This window comes from Passer montanus, unplaced genomic scaffold (assembly GCF_014805655.1).
Source record: "Passer montanus isolate IOZ18808 unplaced genomic scaffold, ASM1480565v1 scaffold66, whole genome shotgun sequence".
Classification (NCBI taxonomy): Eukaryota; Metazoa; Chordata; class Aves; order Passeriformes; family Passeridae; genus Passer; species Passer montanus.
The window spans coordinates 2301266-2323491 of record NW_024371704.1 but is presented as its reverse complement, the minus strand read 5'-3'; the positions used below and the strand labels follow the sequence as shown (position 1 = coordinate 2323491).

At 43.5% G+C, this 22226-nt stretch overlaps 1 protein-coding gene across 7 annotated transcripts in view; it reads left to right on the top strand.

Annotated features, from left to right (window-relative positions):
• Window positions 1-22226, top strand: part of CPS1 (carbamoyl-phosphate synthase 1) — a 104529-nt gene that overhangs the window by 17017 nt on the left and 65286 nt on the right. For all 7 annotated transcript variants that reach the window (XM_039728672.1, XM_039728676.1, XM_039728670.1 and 4 more), the window contains 11 exons: window positions 3665-3809; window positions 4370-4459; window positions 4858-4914; window positions 7277-7369; window positions 13291-13380; window positions 14452-14580; window positions 15140-15246; window positions 16321-16462; window positions 18640-18717; window positions 20039-20137; window positions 20816-20911. In XM_039728672.1, coding sequence (XP_039584606.1) covers window positions 3665-3809; window positions 4370-4459; window positions 4858-4914; window positions 7277-7369; window positions 13291-13380; window positions 14452-14580; window positions 15140-15246; window positions 16321-16462; window positions 18640-18717; window positions 20039-20137; window positions 20816-20911 — 1126 coding nt within the window. The remainder of the gene's footprint in view (window positions 1-3664; window positions 3810-4369; window positions 4460-4857; window positions 4915-7276; window positions 7370-13290; window positions 13381-14451; window positions 14581-15139; window positions 15247-16320; window positions 16463-18639; window positions 18718-20038; window positions 20138-20815; window positions 20912-22226) is intronic.

Below are 22226 nucleotides of genomic sequence, written 5' to 3'. Positions count from 1 at the left end.
TAATGAGATACATAGGGTTCTGATCACTTCCAACTGGATTGCTGAGTCAGAGCAGAGGAGCTGTCTGTTCTCCCTCCAGTGCCCAGATCAGCTATAGAGATTTGAAGCATCTGCAGCCTTCTTGATAATGGAACTTGGGTTCTGAGTGCAACATTAAGCCCCAGGTTGGTCACCTTTATGACCCATCTCTTATATAATTTGTTGGCTCATTCCACAGGTAAGGATGCTTTTGCATTCTGTGCCTTTCCAGCTAAAGGGCAGGATCAGATTCATGCCTAACCTAGCATGATTTTCTGTCCTCTTGAGTGGTAGAAGCCTATGGCTGATTTAGGTTGGCAGCCAAATGCTGCCAGTGCTTTTGTTGGACTGCTTGAGCAGAGGGAATCTGGCCAGAGGAATGTGGCTTTTGGGAAGGACAGGGACATGTCCTTGGGGATTTAAAACCTCTCTGAAGCTCTTGATGCTTGAGCTTCTTCTGCAGTCATTCATAGCTGTCTTTGCTCATCTGCTTTGTGTTCCTCAAATTATGCTCTCCTTTGGAGATCTCAGTACTCACAGGCTGAGTTTTAAAATGATACCATTGGTGAGAATGTTAAATTGCTGCAGAGCGGAATCAGTTTGCAGAGTTTTGCGTTAGGAGACAATTATTTAAGAATTTTGACAGCACTAATTACTGTCTGTGTTAATATACCTGCCAACAAGCCACTGTTTAATATAGATCAGAATGATGGAGGGCACCAGACTTCTCTTCTCATTGATAGATTATGGGCCATAAATCTTGGCACATCACAAAAGCCAAGGAGGACCTGAAGGATTAATTTCCTCTCCACATGTTACTGTGGCAGTAGAAGTTGTGTTTGTTCATTGTCTAATCATTTGGAGACGATGCTGTGACAGAGATCTCTTCTGTGCTGGGCAGCATATGGGCATGGAGAAAACTTTCAAAATGTAAGGAAGTATCTTCAGAGCCCCCTATACAGAACATGACCTTGATTGATTCGGAGAAATGGAAGGCAGGAGTTTGCAGCATGGTTCCAGAACATAAAGGTGGCAGATTCCCCTATCAGTTCAGGGATTGCTGTCCATTGAAAGGAACCCTGTAGCTGTACCTCCTGCTCACAGAGATCTGTGTATCCAGAGGAACCCAGCTGTCCTTTCTCCTTGACACTGGATGAGGCTGTGCCAGGGTGAAGGAGGTGCCCAAGCTGCTGGGGCACGCAGCAGTTTGTCAGCTTAGGGAGCTAGAGGTGAGTGCAGGGGTGCTGATAAGCCTCAGACCTGCTTTCTGTGAAGTGTGTGTTTCTGGGTGCTGAGTGGGGCCAGCATGGGCTCTGTCTGGGGTGGTTAATAGGCTGCTCTGCACCCTGTCTCCTCATCTGGACCTACACATTCTGATTCGTCTTCTAGAAATAGCAGGCAAAGCACTTTATGTGCATACAGCTCTCAGGCCTGAAGTTGCTGAAGCTTGATGAAATGTTGACATATTACTCTGGACTAGAAGGCCAAGAGCACTCCTTTAGGGGTGAAATGTTGAAATTTTGATAGAAAAGCAAGAGGATGAACATTTCAGAAGCATTTGCTGAAAAAAAACCCCAAAACTAGTGTTGCAGTCTTATGTTTGGCATAGGAACAAAAAGATGAGATTCTCAATTAAGAAAGAAGAGTTACAACCTATAGAATGTCCCATGGTTGAAATGGCTCTGTAAAGGTGTTTATCTCTAATAAATGTGTGTTTCCCATGATATTCTAGTGAGAGAGTGGGTTGACAGGAGTTTACTGAAATCAGGCTGACCTCTGGGCAGGCACAGCAAGGATTACACCTTGCAGCACGTTTGGAGCTGGTGTTTCCATCTGCCCCTCTGTGTTCCACATGGCATTGTTCCTGCTTAAAGGGCATTGTCTGAGCTCTGCCTGCACACCCCACCCAGACCAAGGGCCCTCTGTCCTTGTTTGCTGATCACAAATGACATGCAAAGGTTAATGACATTAGCTTTGTCAGTAACAAGTTGTCTTTTGGAGGCATAACCAATTAGCTTGGAATGAGAGAACAATGCCCAGCATGCCTGTGCCCTGTGCCTGGTACCTACTGCAGCTTTGGGATCACACTGCACTTTGTGTGGTTGGTGACCTGCAGCTGCAAATATAGATTTGAACATCAGGAGAGGCTTACCTGAAAATATTTCCTGGCCATTGTTTATTCAACCTGTCATTTCTCAGAGCTGGCTGGTGTGCTGTGCTGTCTATATCTGCCAGCAGCCAGTCCTGCTTTTGTGAAGAGTTTCCCAATGTTTGACAATTAATCTTCTGGCAGTAAGTCTGGTGTTCCATAAAAATGTCTCTTGTGCTTTGCTGATATCTGGTAGATGGCTGGAGTTGCCAATTAGGTATATAATATAATGACAATAATTTATTATATTTTGTATAGGGCAGATTCATCCTGAAGTGTCTTTATGCATTTGGCTCAATGTTTGTGGGGATAACTTCATCTGTTGCTAAATTGCAGCTGGTTTTGGGTGGAAAGACAATAATTGTTTAGGGGATATTTCAACAGTATACTACAGAATAAGGGAGAAAGTGAGGGACTGTCTGTTAATTTGGAGCTGAAGAATAGGAGCATATAGACCACATTTACCCTGATCCCCTATATGTGGTTGAAAGTGGGACTGGATCTACTAGGTGCAGAGATGACACTTTGTGGAATCCTAGATTTGGTCCTCTGCTGCAGAAGAATGTTAAGCACCTGCTTGAATGCCTTTGTCAGCAAGGACAGATCTAAAAGCTGGATGTAAAACACTGGAACAAACTGCCAGGCTTCTGCCTGGGATAATGACAGGACATGCTCTGAGGCCTTGTGACCAGCGTGCACTGCTGAATCCCAAAGCACTGTCATCAACTTGCCTTCTTCAGGGATGCACAACCCAGCTTCCAAGCACTTAGGAGTCTGTTCAGATGAAATTAATGGTGTTCTGTGGCTGGGAACATGGATATTGCTAGAAGAGATGCCAGGCCTCTGCTGGGAGAAACTACAGAAGTGGGACCACGGCAGAACTTGTTGACAGAGCAGGTGGCAGAGAAGGACCCAGAGTAGTGATGAGGAATCCCAAGGACTTGTCTATGTCCTCTCCCACAAAAACAGCAGTTACAGCCCTGAGCATCCAAGACAAGCTCCAGAGTGTGGAAGGGACAAAGCCTGGGCAAACAGCTCTGTTGTCTGCTGGCTTTTCAGTTGGAGCCTTCTGCTGCCACTGGGAGGGCAAAGCTCTTACAGCTCATGGAGAGCAAAGCACTGCCCAGGGAGAGGCCAGGCCAAACTGTTATCAGTGATACTCTGTGCAGGGCTGAGATCTCCCTGCCCTCCCTGTACTTGTTTCTCATGTTAAATCAAAGGACTCTGAGTTTGTTGATAGCTTCTGTGCTTTCCTTAAATGAAACATGAGAAGCCAAAGTCTTTCCTTGTTCTCCCTGTCAAATGTTTAACCACAAATGGCAAAGTCAGGGCATATTCACAGATGTGTTTGCTTTTGTTCTGGGAATATCTTCACATGAATACCATTTCTGTCTTTTTGTCATGTGGGAATTCAGACCTGTCTTGTTTCCACTGGTTCTTTTGTGTTCCTTTTGACTCCAGACTAATGTACTTTTCTTCTACTGTTTCTTCACCTAGATACACGGAAGCCTTGACAGATCCCAGCTACAAAGGACAAATTCTCACCCTGGCTAACCCCATAGTTGGGAATGGTGGAGTGCCTGACACGGCTGCTTTGGATGAAATGGGCCTCAGGAGATTTCTGGAATCTGATGGGATCAAGGTAATAGTGGGAGAAGCAGTGCTGATCAAAGGCTTGTGCCCAGCAGCCTGAGTGTGTAAGAGTTGACTGGCTCCCTCATAGAAGAAATACTCAACCTTTCTTTTTCTCCTTCTGGATATTTGTCCTGTGGCAAAAAACACTCCATCTTGATTTCTGTACTAAGCCATGTGCCTTCTGGAAGTATCTGTTCTGAGGTGAAACGACTGTTTTATACACTAACTCCATTGGAAAATGGAGCTGACTTTTGAAATGAAGGGTTACTTAAAAGTGAAAGTTTTCTTATTAAAAAAATTTCAAAATAAAACATATTGTCTTGTCTTAAGTTTCAATTTTCTTTCTTTTGACAAGAAATGTTTTGTCAGCTCAGTGCAATTTGCAGCTTTGCTTACCAAGGCACATTCCTCTATGGATTTCCTGCTCAAAATGCCCAGGTACAGTCATGAGCTAGCCTGAAGTCTGTCCATGATATGGTTTATGGTGAATGAATAGTGCAAATTGAGGGTATGGGATAAGTACAAAGGTGATCCTACACTGCAAAATGATGTTTCTTCTCTCTACAGGTTTCAGGTTTACTGGTGCAGGATTACAGCAATGAGTACAGCCACTGGCAGGCTACCAGGAGCTTGGGAGAGTGGTTGCAAGAAGAACAGGTGAGCAATCTAGATGTAACTGAGAACTGGCCTGGATGGAAAGATGAGCTCTTTATTTTGTGCTTTTTGGAGCAGAAGCTAGATTTGAACATCTCAGCTGTTTATGAGAGGGGATAAGGAGAAGTGAAGAGCTGCAGTGAGGCAGCCTTGGTAAGACTGTTGCTGAGAGCCTGAGCTCCTAACTCAAGGCCAGGCTGGATGGGGCTGTGAGCAGCCTGGTCTAGTGGAAGGTGTCCCTGTTCATGGCAGGGGGTGGGAATGAGATGAGCTTTAAGGTGTCTGCCAAACCAAACTGTTCTATGATTCTGTGACATGTTCTCATAAAAGTGATCTGGCTGCTGTCTTCTTTCCAATTTTTTAGCTGCTTGCTCTCTAACTTTTCCTTGGGTTTTCTTCAGGTGCCTGCACTGTATGGGATTGACACCAGAATGTTGTCCAAAGTAATTCGTGACAAGGTATGATCTGCTTCTCTTGATCCAGTTGCATTAACCTTGCTAATGCTGGGGCCTTTGCAAACCTGGAGTAAAAATGGTACTGCTGGGCTGCCTGGACTTCAGGTGCTGCTCAGATCCATGTGCTTTTCCAAAGGCTTCAGTGCTGCTGGGCAATGCTCTGATCCCAAGGAGCCCCCTCTCCCTGGCTCTGCTCTGGGTTTCCTGTCCTGCTCAAGTGATCCAGCACAAGGTGATGTAAATGAAAGACCTCAGGTAGTGTCAGACACAACAGGTGGTAGTATCAAACACATCTTAACTCAGAAACAAAGAGAATGACAAGTCTGTGAGGTATTATGGATATTCATTCATAGACAGTGGCACCTTTGGTCAGTGGAAGTTGTCCTGCCCCTCTGAGACAGAGGAGTGTCTCCAGTCATCCTCCTGTATTCCCAACCTGGTTTTCTTTGGTTGAAGCCTGCTATTATTTTCAATAGTCATTACTTTTCTCTGTTTTCCAAGAGCTGACAATTGAAGGTCACAGGTAGGATTATGTTATGGAGTGAAGGTTAATGTGAAAGTACACTTCACACTGGCTGAAATGGTGATCAAAGCCAGTCTGAATGTAAATTTGCCTTGGAGGCTCTTATTTTCTAATGGGTTATTTGAATCTGCTCTTTTCTTCAGGTGATCAATTTTCAGTCTGCAGCCCAACCCTATGCCCCCTTTTATTCCACAGAACAAAACAGGAATGGCCCAGCTTGAATAAAGGAATATTTGTAGAAATGAATTCTATTAGGAAGATTTGGCATTGTCCTGCTCTTACAGATAGCAGAAAATATATTGCCATTTTCTATTGTATTAAATTCTACTTGTGTGCTTTCTTAAGACAATGTAGATCACCAGTCCTTTTATCCAAAGTCAATACTTTGAATGTTTGTCCTGTAAATTAGCTGTGTATGGTAGAGAGTCCCATTATACCATGACTTTGAGTGGTATTGGAGTATGGCTTTTATAAAAAAGTGCATAATGTCACCTCTTCCCCCAGTTCTCTCAGACTGAAAAACTACTTAGTATTTCACTCCATCTCTATAAAAACTGGGGGTGAGAACAGGGCCTCCTTATCATAAATGCAGAAATAAGCAAGGACTTGTTAAAGTGGACTGAAAGTAAATGCAGGGCACCATTTGGCTGAGAAGAAGGGCTTTAAGAGCTTTGTCATCAGCATTTATGGAACTCACTGCATGGTGGCACTCAGAACCATGGCTCTCAAGCACCACTCAGGACCCTCATTTCCAAGAACAGGACTTGCTGAAGATGATGATTCATGTAAAGCAGCTTGGAGCTGCTTTTGGTGTGAGAAAGAAGACAGAGGATGTCAGCCACTGTTAGGGGCAAAACTCTTTCCTTAAAACTTGCCCATATTAGTGTGCATGGCAGTGCAAGGTATTGGCTGTTGTTTGCCCTAGAGAAATGGCAAGGATACCTCAGGTATGGCAAGCCAGGGAAGTATCTGAAAGGAGAATCACTAAATGCAAGGAGCAATCCCAGTGTGAATACTGGTGTAATATCCACAGGACAAGCGGAATTTAACATGTTTGATCATGAAAGTGGAATGTGATAAATTTACCACAAAACAGGCTTCCTCTGTTTTACTTTGCTCTTCCATCCTTGACAAGTTCTGTAATGGACACTTTGTTCCCATGCTGAGAAGAGGTTAACCCTAGATTAATCCCACTTAGTTCAGGATAAATTGAACTAAGGGTAAAGTCAAAGCAGGGATTCTTTTTCCACTGAGAACTTCAATGAGAAGAAGGATATGCTGCTGGCAGAACAAGTGTCCTAGCTTCTGCCAGGTGGTAACATAGAGTAGGGCTTGCTAGAGGTGATTTTTATTTTTAACAGCTTATTCAGAAAACAGCTGGGCTGACCTGCCTCCTACATAGCTTTGCCTTAACACCAGTTCTGCTGCCTTGTAGCTGTCCACAGGAGGCAGCTGAAAACCTCACAGTGGGTTTCCAAAACCAAAAAATCTTCCAACTGCTTTGTGGGTAACTCCCAGATCTACGTGACAGTTATGAGGGGGGCTGAATTCTGATGTTCTTGGAACACAACTCAATTTCATGTCACAACACAGCTTGCCAGACTGCCTATTAACAAATATTACTGCTGATAATGTCTCTCCCCTGAAGGAAGGGGTTTAAACAGATTTTTTTTTTATACCAAGGAAGGCTCATAAACTTCTGAAAATGCTAAAAATGGGTATAAACTGCCAAAACCCCGTATTTAAACAGCTGTTCTGGTTGCTGGGCCTGTCAACACCTCGTCCCAGTGTTCACAGCTTCTCCTTTGCTCATGCTTTGTTTTTTCTGGTGTATTTCCACAGGGCACAGTACTTGGGAAGATTGAGTTTGAAGGTCAACCCGTGGAGTTTGTAGACCCAAATAAGCAAAACTTAATTGCAGAAGTTTCAACAAAGGTGAGAAGTTCTTGCATAGTATTGGGGCTCTACACTCCAGGTAGTAACTGCTCCTCATTTGCTCTGGGGATCAACCAGTTTTTCTAAACAAACAATTTGGAGACGTTTTTTAAACTATGCACCTTTCTAGACCTTTGGACTGTTTTCTCAATATCTCTGTGGCTCCTGAGGTGTAGTGTTGGAGATAAAAAATGGTTTGTGTTGAGCTGAGTGTGGTCTGAACCACACTGATCAGAGGATTGTGTGTTATAAAGACAGAGAAATATTGGGGGTACACTCCAGGTAGTAACTGCTCCTCATTTGCTCTGGGGATCAACCAGTTTTTCTAAACAAACAATTTGGAGACGTTTTTTAAACTATGCACCTTTCTAGACCTTTGGACTGTTTTCTCAATATCTCTGTGGCTCCTGAGGTGTAGTGTTGGAGATAAAAAATGGTTTGTGTTGAGCTGAATGTGGTCTGAACCACACTCTGATCAGAGGATCGTCTGTTATAAAGACAGAGAAATATTTGGGATACAGTTAGACCTGGTATATGGTGGATTTTTTCAAACATGAAAAGAATTAATAAAAAGAATGGTTGCTTTCCTTAAAAAAAATAAGAAAACCTGGTATATGGTGGATTTTTTCAAACATAAAAAGAACGGCTGCTTTCCTTAAAAATTTTTAGGAAGCATCACAATACCATTTGATAATCTGTGTTGAGGTGTAATTTTGTTAGGGTGATTCCAGAAGAGATTTCTAGATGTCAAAACTGGACCACATTAGGAATCCCCTATATCTAATATTACTGAAATTAGCTGCTGTGCCCATAGATCTGAACAGACTGCAGTGAAGTTTTTACTTTGGTAGCTGGGCACGCAAACTGTGTTCAACTACAAGCTGAGAAGAATGTTAGAGATCATAGGGGTGTGCAGGCACACAGTTTGTGGTGATTGGTGTGGGGCTGGCCCAGCCTCACCCCCAGTGGGTGCAGCTGTGAGCAGCAGGTGAGCAGCACTGACAGCAACGAGCCATGGAGTGCCCAGGGGCACTGACCAACCACCAAAGGGGGCAGAGGGACACAGGGGCAGGGCATCAGCATGAGGGGATAAAAGGCTGGGCTGAAGAACAAGAAAGGCAGATACCTGAAGCCTTCTGAAGTGGTGAGGTGTTGTTCTGTATGGGCTGAAGCTTTCTGAAATTGTGTGGTGATGCTCTGGGTATTGTGGTTGTTTCAACTGTCACATGTGAGGGGGCAGAGGGACACAGGGGCAGGGCATCAGCATGAGGGGATAAAAGGCTGGGCTGAAGAACAAGAAAGGCAGATACCTGAAGCCTTCTGAAGTGGTGAGGTGTTGTTCTGTATGGGCTGAAGCTTTCTGAAATTGTGTGGTGATGCTCTGTGTATTGTGGTTGTTTCAACTGTGACAGGGATGTAGGAAACCAGGCCCATACTAAAAATAGTAACTATTCTTGTACCAATGCAAGTCCCAGTGTCTTAAATTGTGCCCCCTTTGGGGATTTAACTGGGGGATAAGAAGTGCCCTGGGTGCTTAATCCCATTAAGTGAGAACCAAGTTGTATGAGTCCTTTTTGCAAAATCCATGCTTGCTGTGGTGTTTGCAGTTCCTTCAAGATCAGTGAGGCTCAGGAAGAGCTCTGCAAATAGTTGCTTGTGTACTGTTCTGCACACAAGCCAGTGTGTTCATGGTTGGGTGAGAAGCAGTCCTGAACAGAGTGGTCAGTGAGCAAGGGGGAGTTTGAAGCACTCCCCATCCAGGTTTGGATCTACAGTGGTAACTGGCACCCTGGGATGCCACTGCAATATAAAGGCTGCCTTGCACATCTCACCTTGGGGGATCTCCCCAAATGATGCCAGCACCTCCACTGTGTTTTGAGTCAGGGCCTTGGTGCTACACAGAGGGGTGGCAATTGCTTACTGGGGTTGTGATCTAGGATTGCAAGGTGCAAGTGGAGCAGTTTTGTGTATCTCAGAAACAGGTAAAATTGCTGATGCTAAACTCTGCAATTACTAAGACAGAATTACTGTAGAGATGCTGAAAAATAGCTTCTTAAAGGGAGATACAGTAAGATTAAGAGCACTTTGGTGGTCTCGTTATGTTTATAACTTCATTTTATAGGCTTAACAAACAACATCACATATAAAGCTGTAAATGAGGTAAGCTGTTTAATGTTGGTAATTACTGGACATGATAATCCATCTGCTGCCAAATGGTGATTTTCATGTAAATCAGCATACAGTATGATCTGGAATCTGCTTATCTATTGTGCACTAGGAATGATTGATTTTCTTATTATATCCTACCCACCCCCTGCCACCTTGATTAAATGCTAGTGATATAGACTGTGCTTGCTAACATTGTCTACCCGGGGCAAGGAGTGTGGAAAACTGCCACTATTCTGCAAGCACTCTTGTTTGGAGATTTTTTTTTTTTGTGCAAGTGGTCATCAGGGTAACAGAGCAGATGAGAGACAGGTAACCAGTCCAAGCTAAAAGGTCACATCTCTCCACACATGCAGGTCCATGCACTGCTTTTTTTTCTCAGCACTAGTACCAGCAGGAGCTTTTACTCTCCCTAACCACTGGTTTGCATCCCTCCCACATAATCCTTTCAGACTGGGACAATTTTTTATGGGCTGTGCTGTGAACAGGTGAGGGAAACCCTCTGGTTTTAGAAGGAATTTGTTTTAACAGCTCTCTGATCCAGCTCCCAGTCTAGTTCCTTGGCCAGATGCAGGGGACAGGTCAGGTCTCTGTAGGACAGAGTGTGACAAGTGAGTTGTGGAGATAGCAACATCTAAAATCAGCCTTGCTGCTGAAGGAAATGTAACATAGCTAATTAATTTGAGCAGGAGGAGTTTTGAATGTAAAGTTAATTAAAGTACTTGAAGTAGTGTTGCCCCACAACTCCCTCTGGTCATGAAACAGCTAAGGAGAACCTTTGAAGGAGGTCTTTGCTTCATGATATTTTGTTATTTTTTAAAGTATGGATATTGTGAGAAATTGAGGGATCTTCAAAAGCCCCTTTTGAAAAGGACTGAGTTTTTCTTAGGGGTCTCTGACACAGGACACTAAACTAGTTTCTGTGAGACCTGAACACCTTAATTTTCTTGGGGTTTTTGAAACCCACCATGCAGAAGCTTGAAGGACAGCAGGTAGAGGACCCATAAAATCCCTGTGCAGTGCTACAGTTCCACTGTGGACTGTTGGAACCTGGACCCACCTGTGTATCAGTAACTGTGAAGGTACCATTGATGTTGTCAGGCACAGCTTCTTATCAGAAGCCTGAAGTGATCTAACAGGACCCAGGTTCAGGATGATTCTACTCATTCTGTAAAAGGATTGTAGGATACTTTGCCATCTGATTATGTACTGTGAGCTACAAGGTGTGTTCCCATACAAAAATCTCCATTCTGTATTAACACTGCTGGCTTAGGCTGAGTCACATCCTCAGGGATGGGACCATTGGGGATTCATGTGTGGCAGCTTGAAGCCTTGTGGTCATGAGTTTTTCATACAGATATAAGTTTGGCTCATTTGCATATCGCTTCATCTTGAATTATATGCTGAGGGAATGTCTTTCCTTCTGGCTGGCTGTATTTCTGCTTTAAAAAAATTCAGTTTGTCACCCTTCATCAGCCATATTTGACACAGATTTTAGTATCTTCTCATAAGGAGCTTCAGATGTGAACTACAGATGCCAAGGAAGCTGATTAAAAGGGAAGTAAGTTTTACTTGGTGTAAAAGAGGGGAAAAAACCACAACAACTTGGTTTTTCCATGATGCCCAAGAGAAAAGCCACTTTGGGCAAAATACATTTGTCAATATCAGCTTTCAGAAGCTGAGTGTAACTGAAGGTAACCACAGAGTTTGTTTTTAGGAGGAAGAAGGCAGCCTTATGTGCTTATTGATGAATAACATCGATAACTGCTACCTCCAGTCATGTAGCCAGTAAAATAATTCAGCAAGCTTCAGAAAGAAGCTGTCCATAAATAACTTCACATTAGTGCTAGAGCTGTCTGACAGTGGCACAGTACCAAGGTCACATAACATACATTGGTTTGACTTCCCTTTCTCTCATTCTGGCTGTGACCAGTAGGTAACTGGGTGCACAAAGCATGATGGTCCAGATTTGGGACTGGTGACAATTTATTTTGTGCGATGGGTTAAGGAACAGCAGCTGAAAGAGGAGAAGTGGTGAGATAAAACTGCCAGGTCCTTACAAACACGCCTGGTGGCAGGCCTGGCCTGGTCTGTAGTGCCATTGTGCACAGAAGGTCACTCACTGTGGCAGTTTCTGGGGTCCTCAGGACGAAGGAGGAATGATTGAATCTGACTCCATGTTCTTAGAAAGTTAATTTATCATTTTATGATATTATATAATATTAAAGAATACTATACTAAACTATATTAAAGAATTAGATATAGACAGAAGGCTTAACAAGAATGACAAAGAAAACTCGTGACTGACTCCTCAGAGTCTGACACAGTTGGACTGTGATTGGTCATTAAATAAAAACAATTCACATGAAACAACTACCTGTTGGATAAACAATCTCCAGACCACATTTCAAAGCAGCAAAACACAGGAGCAGCAAAACGAGATAATTATTGTTTTAATTTTCCTCTGAGGCTTCTCACCTTCCCAGTAGAAGTATCCTGGGCAAAGAGGTTTTTCAGAAAATATCACGGTGACAACTCACAGCTGTCCCCAGCTGTGCTGGGCTTTGGTCTGACTGGGACTGGAGGGTTGGTGGTGGTGTTTCACGTGATGGATCTGTAGCTTTGCTCCACTGGCATCAGCAGGATGACTGCACTTCAGCTGGGAATCTCTCACTGGTGTCTGGCCTGTTTCTCTTGGGCTGCAGTAATCTGTGAGAACTGGCTTTTTGCTTCACTGCTAATGAGGTGACACACAGCAAAAAAGCTTGTCATGAGCTATGGAAATGAGTGATTGCTTGGGAATTGCATTACTGCTGTTGATGCCTCAAGGAGCTGGAACAGAGGCTAGACAGAGTTAAGAGGAATAAAGTGGATTTTTATTGAAGTGCTTTCAAAGGCCACACCCTGGCACACTCTGTCCAGATGGCTCCAAGATGGAATCAAAAGAGGGTCATGAGATCTCACAATTTTAAAAGTTTTAGTCCATTTGCATGTGGGAATTAACGGGCCTGTTTCTCTTGGGCTGCAGTAATCTGTGAGAACTGGCTTTTTGCTTCACTGCTAATGAGGTGACACACAGCAAAAAAGCTTGTCATGAGCTATGGAAATGAGTGATTGCTTGGGAATTGCATTACTGCTGTTGATGCCTCAAGGAGCTGGAACAGAGGCTAGACAGAGTTAAGAGGAATAAAGAGGATTTTTATTCAAGTGCCTTCAAAGGCCACACCCTGGCACATTCTGCTCGGATGGCTCCAAGATGGAAGCAAAAGAGGGTCGCAAGATCTCACATTTTATAAGTTTTACTCCATTGGCATATAGGAATTAGCTGTCCAATTAATAGCTGCAAATTATGAAGTTGCATCCTCCTTGCTTGCTTGCCCGCCCTCCTCTTTTTTCTTTTTGGGCCTGAAGAGATTTTCCTTGAGTCTCCAGCTAGAACAGTATTGTTTTGTCTTCACCACCCTGTGGGAAGATCCTAGTAACACTTAATATAAAGCTAAAGTTGCACACTAAAACAGAACAAAAAACCCCTAAAATCTAAGGTATCACTGTAATCAGCAGTATATGAAACAGCATTATAACTTCTACTTTCACAGAAAGATGAAGGAAGCACTAATGTCTGCAGTATTCCTGGAGATTTCCACATAAATTAAGTACCAGTTGCTCCACATTGGTGAAAAGTTATTCTGCTGCCCATCTTCTCTGCGCTTTGAGGTCATGATCTGTCATTTACAACATGGTCTGTCTTTTTGTAGGAAGTCAAGATTTATGGCAGAGGGAATCCCATTAAAGTTGTAGCTGTTGACTGTGGGTTGAAGCACAACATTATCCGTCTGCTGGTAAAGGTGGGTCAGTGCTTGATGTCACTTGTTTGGCTTTGGCAAGAGCCTCACCTGTACTCACAAGCCTTCCTCCCACCTGGACACATGCATTTTAAAGTTAGTTGTCCTCCTGAAGTAAGGCACAATTTTTAGGATTTTTATACACTGGGAAATGTTTTTTTGCACTTGGAACTGTATATTGAGGGGATAAGAGGATCTCTACAGCAGCCTCTCAGCCATGGAAAGAACCCCAAAAGATGGGTTTTCAAAAAATGAGACACAATTTCTCTAAAGAACAATGAAGAAAGGTCAACCCAACACTGTTAAAAACAATTAAAGGCGGGGGAGTGCAGTGATGGTGGTGAATGGTTGAAACAGGCCCAAAGTACTTGTGGAATGTTCATCATTGGAGATATTAAAAACACAGCCTCCCCAGGCCCTCAGCAACCTGCCTTAAAGTGGAAATTACCCCTGCTTTGTGCAGGGATTGGACCTGATGACCTCATGAGGCTCATGCATCACAAGTTATTCTTTGATTCCAGAATTCTGTGGAAAGCTTTTCCTGTTTTTAGCACAGTAATGTAGCAGTTCTTGCTTCTTTAGCCACACAGGAGGACAGAAGGCAATGTCCTCATATTCTCTAGATGCACAGGATTTCCCTGATTCAGTTTTTTAATTAATGTGGATGTTTGTGCCAGTTTTGATGTGTAGGACTACTTCTGGCATGTCACAGAACCAAGCTGTGAAGCCCTAATTTAGCAGTTAGGGTGAACGCACTGTGTAAAAGTGAACATATGTTACGTGTGCACATACACACCTGTTTTGCTTTCCATCAGTAAGTTTTGATTTCATCAGTGAATTTCACTTGACAAGCACTGAGGTGGCTCCAGGGGGGCCAAGTCTGCCAGTTTTGTGAAAGTAATATGGTCAGATAGTGGAGAAAAGCTGTTCATGGGAAAAGGAGATAACTGATGACTGAAATACAAACTCAGGTTCTGGGACATGAGAGCATAAGAAGAACATCCTTAGAAAATTTCATTTGTTTCCTTCCTCAATTTCTTACTCCTTTACTCCCTTTATTTCTTTATTTATTAGCGAGGTGCAGAGGTGCACTTGGTTCCATGGGACCATGATTTCACTGGCATGGATTATGATGGACTCATAATTTCTGGAGGTCCAGGGGATCCCATGATGGCCCAGGAAGTGATTCAGAATGTCAGAAAGGTACAGTTTATATCACTACAGGCTGATTATGCTTTTTAATTTGCCTTTTTTCCAAGTGCTTGAAGTAGCAGTTGTACTAACCTGTTATGGGCCAACTGTTGTTCAGACATTTCGGCTGCCTGGAATATTCCTCGTGTTGGTCTGGTGGGATTTGTCTCCAGCCCAATAGTTACTACAAGGCTTTATAGACCTTGGGGAACCATACATGACAAACATGGTGACCACAATTACCATGCCAGTGCCTTGAAGTACCCTGTACTCTTTCAGGTCTTCTGTGACCTTAGGAAAGAACAGCATTGGTTTCAGAGCTCCCACTTGGAATAATGCCACCAAATGTCTGTAATTCAGTGTCATTGCTTATTCCCTGTGAGTAGTCTGACACCAAGCTGTGCTCGAAGGCTTCTCTCTGAACCAGAGGAAAGGAGGAAACTTTCCTTCATAGGTCGTTGCCACTCTGGCATTGAGCTTTTCCCAAGTCTGAGGGGGAACTGGCATGGTTTATGCTGGAATTGCTGGACAGAGGACACTCCATTACCTGTTGAACACCTTTTTGTTTTAGGTGCTGGAGAGCAATCGCCCAGAGCCCTTGTTTGGAATTAGCATGGGGCATCTAATCACTGGGATAGCAGCTGGAGCTACTTCCTACAAGATGCAGATGGCCAACAGGTGAGGCAGCTCTTCTTCCGAGACAGAGCAGCTCAGCATTGGGAAGGGCTATGGAACAGCAGGGCTCTGCTGCTGAACTGTCTTAGGGGGAGCTGGCATCTAAGTAAGACTGGTCCTTCATCCCGGCCATTCTCCTTGCCTTTCATTTAAACTGCTGTCTTGGTTTGAAAAGACAGGTGCTAAGGAAGGCAGAAGCCTCCCCTGAAATGGAAAATGTAAATTCCCTCCCTCTGAGTTATAGTTTTGAAACCAAGGGGCTCTCAGGCAAAGATATGGGAGTAAAAATAACAGTTCTTTACTAGGAAAATTAAAAATACAAATGAAATAGTACAAACAACAAAAAAACCCCAACACTGACAGAGTCAGAATAGGCCCTGACTCCCTGTGTTTCAGGGTGGTGGCACAGTCCCATTCCATGGTGGCTCAGCCCTCCTGCAGTGCCAGCTGTGGTTCTGCTGGAGCAGGGATCCTGCACAAGGGGGGAGTTTTCCTCTGAAGCTCCAGGGCTGCTGGAGATGGGCCTGGTCTTCCTCTGGGAATGCAGTGGAGAAGAAAGCTGCTCCTGTGGGAATGCAGTGGGCAAAGGCTGCTGTGGTGTTCCCAGTGTCAGATTGTATCCAGGTAGGAATTCTTGACTCCTCCCCTGGGCAGAGCATCTCCCAGTGGGATGATGGAATTTGATCAGCCATGCAGGGACACTCAGTGGCCATGAACAGGAGAGATCTCCTGGAGGGAGGATTGGCTGTGGGAGAGATAAAGAAAACTTCCCAATGAACAGAAGAGAACTGCCCCACCTCTGACAGAAGGGAAAGAGAATACACACATTATCTTTCAATCCAGGACAACTGCTATGTGATGCTCTGCTTTTTTTTGAGTGTTTTTTGAAAGTATGATGTAATTTATCCCTATCAAGCTGAAGAATAGCAAAGTTTCTCCTAGGGTTTATAATTTTGAGATTGGCTGCCAATATTTTACTGCTACTATTGAACTGTTATGCACAGCCCCACAGTTATCAGCTCCTCCTAATTGTGTCACTTGAGCTCATCTGGCACTTCTGATCCCTTTTTCTTCCAGAGGCCAGAACCAGGCTGTCCTGAACACAGTGAGTGGCCAGGCTGTCATCACAGCTCAGAACCACGGCTATGCCATCGATGGCTCCTCCCTCCCTCCTGGCTGGAAGCCTCTCTTTGTGAATGCCAATGACCAAACCAATGAGGTGAGGTCTGCACAGGGAAGCCTCTATTTCACCTCCTGTGACATCCATGTTAGAGTTCTCAGGCCTCTAATTGCCCACATCAAATCTTTTCCATGATGCCTAATGTTGTGCAAGTTTGTAAAATCTTGTTAGTTATCAGGAAATCAATGAAAAGAAGGTATTTTCAAAAGCAGTTTCCTTCATGGAAATATGCCTCTCTCTTTTTTTGTATGAATGCTCAATATAAAGTCTGGCAGATTGAACAATGCTGTTCTGAGCTACCCATCTGATAGTTATGGAATAAGTTTGGTTTGTCATTTGCTGTTTTCTTTATCCTTATGGAAGGATATCTAAACACAGAAAGGTATCTAAACATAGACAAATTTTACCAAACAAAACATAGATGCAAAAAAATTTACAGCTGTTCAGCTCAATTTTTGAAATGAGTTTGTTTTCACTGTGTTGGCAAACTAAACCCATTCTTTCCAGGCCTTTCATGTTTGCTTTAGCTGGAATTTGCAGACAAAGGTGGTAAGGTTGGGCAGGAGTCTTATGGATCTAGTAGAATGATGTTCTTTCATGTGAGCTAAAAAGCCATTTCTGTGAACCCCAAAGCAGCAACAGTCTCCTAAACCTTCACAGACAGAGAGGGACAAGGACTGTGTTGGTTTTGCATGCAAAAACAGGGTCAGGGCTGGACACTCTGTCGTGTGCAGTTAGCTGCATTCCTCAGCTTGAAAAGGAAAAAGCATTTATTGGGGCTGACCTGACCTATCACAGCTGGGCAGGGCCAGCACAGGTTTCCAAATACTGACAAGGCATGGAGTGAACATTTTTGTAAGTTTTTAAATAATTTTTAAAATTTTTACATTTCAGAAAAGTTTTGCATGCATTTACATGTAACTATAACGAACATGAGCATTCAGGGAAAATGTGACTGATGGAATTCTTTACTCTGAGAGCAGAAATTCATGGCACAATGTTGTGATCAGTAGCTCATCTCTCATCCCTGTCCTATCCTGGCATCCCACCCTGAAGCTCTGGATGGCACTGTGGCTCTATGTGAGGCTGTTTGGGCTCCGTTGTCCTAAGGGGAAGCAGGTGTTGTATCAGGGCTGCTTTTCCCTGAATTTCCTCTTGAGGAACTTCTCTACCCCTGTCTGGAATTGGGGACCATGAGCAGTGACACCTATGGCGTGCTCTCCCAGTGGATCTTGCTTCTTGGTGCTATCAGACCACTCAAATGATAAATCATTTTTTCCTGGCTCCAACTGAAACTACAAACAGTGTCTCCAAACTCAGTTTAAGTCCTTCATAGCTGTTGTTTGTCCACAACAGTGGTCCCCTTCATTACTCTGCCCAGCCCTGGGCAGAAATCAAGGCCCTGTGTCAGCATTTAAAATGAATTATGGAAATCAGGAGTGTGACCAACATTTTTTCTATGACAGAACCAATCAGCTTGGCATGGTTAAACCATTCATTCCATAACAGCCTTGTCTTTTCTTGCCAGGTATGTTTTTCTTCTCTGCCCTGTGTGTGCAGGGAGCCCTGTGTAGCTGCTCTGTCAGATGCTTACAGCTTATCTATTTTATTTGTGTGTACCCTTGTGGCAGGAAGAAGGGATGAATCTGACTCCATGTTCTTAGAAGGCTAATTTATTGTTTTATTAAACTATATTATATTAAAGAATACTATACTAAAGAATACAGAAAGGATACTGACAAAAGGCTAAAAAGATAATAATGAAAACTCGTGACTCTCTCCAGAGTCCCAACACAGCTTGGCCCTGATTGGCCAATGAGACAAAACAATTCACAATCTCCAAACGCATTCCAAAGGAGCAAAACACAGGAGAAGTAAATCAGATAATTGTTTTCCTTTTATCTGAGGCTTCTCAGGAGAAAAATCCTGGGCGAAGGGATTTTCCAGAAAATATGAATGTGACACTTATCAATGTTTGGTGTTGCAGTGAAAGCTCTGTCTCCACTGTGCCCCCCCAGTCCATGGACAGCTGAGGCTTGCCCAGGCCCTGCAGAGTTAACAACACAACAAGAGACTGGGAATTAAATGGGTGTCAATTGGACAGCCCCTAGAAACACATCAGTCCTTTGGCCTTCAGTGCTTGCAGGGATAAAGTGTGGCTTTCTGTTCACTTGCTTGTCAGGAGGTGTCTAAGAGAGTCACTTTTATTCCTGCAGGGAATTATGCATGAGAGCAGATCGATTTTCACAGTGCAGTTCTATCCAGATGCAAATCCTGGGCCCAGGGACACAGAGGTAATGTATGGGGGCTGACCTGGGCTTGCTTTCTGATGGCCTTGTGAGTGCAGGCGTTTATCAGCTGCTGTACCAGTTGATGGTGGTCCTAAATCTTGGGTCTGGAAGTGTCAGGATCCCAGCAAAGGGCCCAGTCATGCATAGGTTTGTGTCTGCTTAGCTTGATCTGGAGCTAATTACAATCAGCAGCAAGAGGTCTATTGACTTCCTAGTGCTTTGGATCAGTGATTCCATTCATATGATGTGTATGTATTGAGTCCTGGTGGGATTATCTGTGTTGGAAGTTACTAAAGTGCTTAAGCCTTTGCAGGAACAGGCTGAAATCTCTTGCAAAAGAGACTGCAAAAGGAATAGGATTTTATCTTAAATGTAAAAAATACTAGCCAGATGCTTTGTAATAAAATCATTAACTTTCTAATATACTTTAGTTCCACTTTCAAATTTTATAATTACTGTAGAGTTATGTAAATGGATTCATACTTCCTCACTCCGGTTCTCCTAAGTGAAATGAAATTTTAATCCCCCATCTGTGACTTCACACAAATTTTGTAACAACTGGTTGCATAGTCACAGAATATGACTAAGCAGCATCAGGGGATGTGGAAGGCAGAAGAAGCATGTCTGAACATAAATAAACTATTTAGCATTTCCTGAGAGACAAAGATGGAAGAATACCTAGAAATGCTTATGTTAATCTTAATTTGATGATGTTGATTAAATCTGCAAGTAAATCTCTTGATATCAGGAACTTTCATAGCAACCTGATTGACTAGTGTATATCAGAGAACCCAAAAAACTCAGCTGTGTTTTTTCTCCAAGTCTGTGTACTCCCACTGCTGGGATGGTTTGATAACATAGCTATCCTGATAAGCTTGCAGGACCCATCCGTGCTCCTTGCACAGGTAATTTTGCACAACTGATGTTTAGCTATCCCTGCTCAGAGCCCTGCCCTCTAGCAGGCACCATTCCAGATGGTTCCCTGAGCTGGTTCAGTGTATGCTCCTCTGTGTTTTAGCTTTTGGTGCACGTTCACTGCTTGTGCTGGCAGCCACAGAGAAACAGAGCACACAGACGTGATTGATGTGTGTTTTCTTCCTGATTATGACCTCACTTTCTTGAATGCAGCTTCGTCAGATATGTCAAAGTTGTTATATAAATTTCAAATAATGATTTCCTCTTCTGAGATGGTGTAAATCTGCCTGCTGAAGGCAGCAGAGCAGAGCTGATTGCATGAATTCACAAATGGCCTGGTTTTTCCTTCTTTGCTTGGTATATATTGAGTTCAGCTTTGGCAGTAAATACATGTGTTTGTTTTTCCTAGTTCCTATTTGATTCATTTATTTCCCTGGTTAAGAGAGGGAAAGGCACCACCATTCCCTCGGTCCTTCCCAAGGCTGGAGTGACAGCTTCTAGAGTGGAGGTCAGTGTACAGATATTTTCATGCCTGTCAGTGAAGCTGGGAGCAAGTTAATTCCTACTGAACCCACAGAATGAAATAGCACATGGAAGTCAAAGGAGGCTTCTCTTATAAAAGTCCTGACAGCTGCTTATCTCACAGTCATCCGGCCTCTCTTGTGTTATTAACTCTTTTCATTGAAAGAGTTTTTAAGTTCTGATGTTTCATGTATTTTCTTTGCAGCTCTCCTGAGAGAGGTACTCTCATAGCAGTATAATGAGGTGCCCTGGGATAATCTGGCCAGGAGATTTCATGCCAGCAGTATAATGTTGGTGCTTGGTTGCTTAGCAAATAAGTCTGAAATTCCTGACGTGAGCTGAATTTCATACAGTTGGCTGTCTTAAAGGCAGCAGGATTTTGTGGGTAGCCAAAGTGAGGCATTGTTGTCAATAAGCACATGATACAATTAACATGTTTATTGTATGTTCTGTCCGTGAGTCACATGTTTCTCTAAATGGAGATATATGGGAGAATTCCAGTAGAAATACTTTAAGAAGTAAAACTGGGGTGATTTTGAAAGCAACTCCTTTTATGAAAGCTCATGTTCTGTAATTTAAGACTGTTCAGTGCTGCACAGCCTCTGTTCATTTCAACATCCACCACACTGGGACTGATTGTTTTCATGCCATTTGACACTTGCAGGTCTCCAAAGTTCTCATTCTGGGATCCGGGGGTCTGTCCATTGGTCAGGCAGGGGAATTTGATTACTCTGGATCGCAGGCTGTGAAAGCCTTGAAGGTGAGGAGATACTGAGGTCTGTATGTTTATAACCTTGTCTTTCCCTTCTCACAGCCAAACTGGTCCTTCAACTGTGTCCAGCTGCGGCAAGGAAGCTGGTGAGGAAAAATGACCATAGGGAAAATAAGCAATTTTTGTTGGTGAACTTGGTGGTTGAGTGATGTTAGTTAACCACTCTGAATTGTCTTCCAAAGAAAGATGTTCTTGGGGGTTCCATCACAGTCTTCAAGCAGTTTGTTATTTGGGATGTGTGCCTGGTTGCTCCAGGCTTGTTAAACTGAATGGAAATGGAGGAGGAGGAATATGGTCAGATGTACCTGAGGTGAAAATCTGGAACTTTTGTGGTCTGTCAACAGACTGCAGGGCAGACAACCAGTAACAGCTGACCAACTGGCTACTGCCATGCAAAAGAACCCCTCATCAAGGCAGGTTTTCTAAATGGTATTTCTTTTAAATAGGATGAATTTTATAAAGGTCATATATGCCAAGTTTTGTTTCTAGAACAGGTCCTAGAAAGGTTACTAGAGCAAAAGCTCATGCTAGGAGAAGGTGTGAAAGGGTAGAGTGTACTGTGATGGGATTATTGCTGGTAATGTAAGAGTTACCTAAGCCCTAAGTTCATGTCTAACCTCATGTCAAGAAGGAAGAGGAATCTTGCAGATCCCTGACAGAGTCAGAGCAAAAGTGGCAGCTGCCTTCAGGTGAGGTGATGGTTGTGAGTGGTTCTGAGGCTGTCCTGACACCACAAACACTCTATTCCTGTGCTGGCCCTGGAGTGAAGGAAGGAAGGAAAAAATCGGTTTGTGAGGCTGTCCTGACACCACAAACACTCTATTCCTGTGCTGGCCCTGGAGTGAAGGAAGGAAAAAATCAGTTTTAGGGATGTTAAATATAATCTGGGCTGCTCTCTTTCGTCCCCATGTTGCAACACATCTCGTATTGCATGTGTGTTGTGTACTGTATTGCTGTTGCTGGCTACTGGTTCAAACTGGCCACATCATCAGGGGACAAGTACAGGCCAGGAGTGGAGGATCCCAGAGTTGGGGAGTGTCAGTAATGACCCACTTGGACAAGTGGTATCTCCTTTTATTTTATTTCCCCCCCTCTCTTGTCCTTTAAACTCAGCTTGGAAGAAAGTGGGGTTTTTTAGTGATAAATCCCCCCCAGCTTGACCTCCCACAGAGTTCTTCCCCTTCACATGGCTACCTTTTTTTTTTTTTCTTTTTTCCCCCCCCCCCCCCCCTTGTCCTTTAAACTCAGCTTGGATCAAAGTGGGTTTTTTTTTAGTGGTAAATCCCCCCCAGCTTGACCTCCT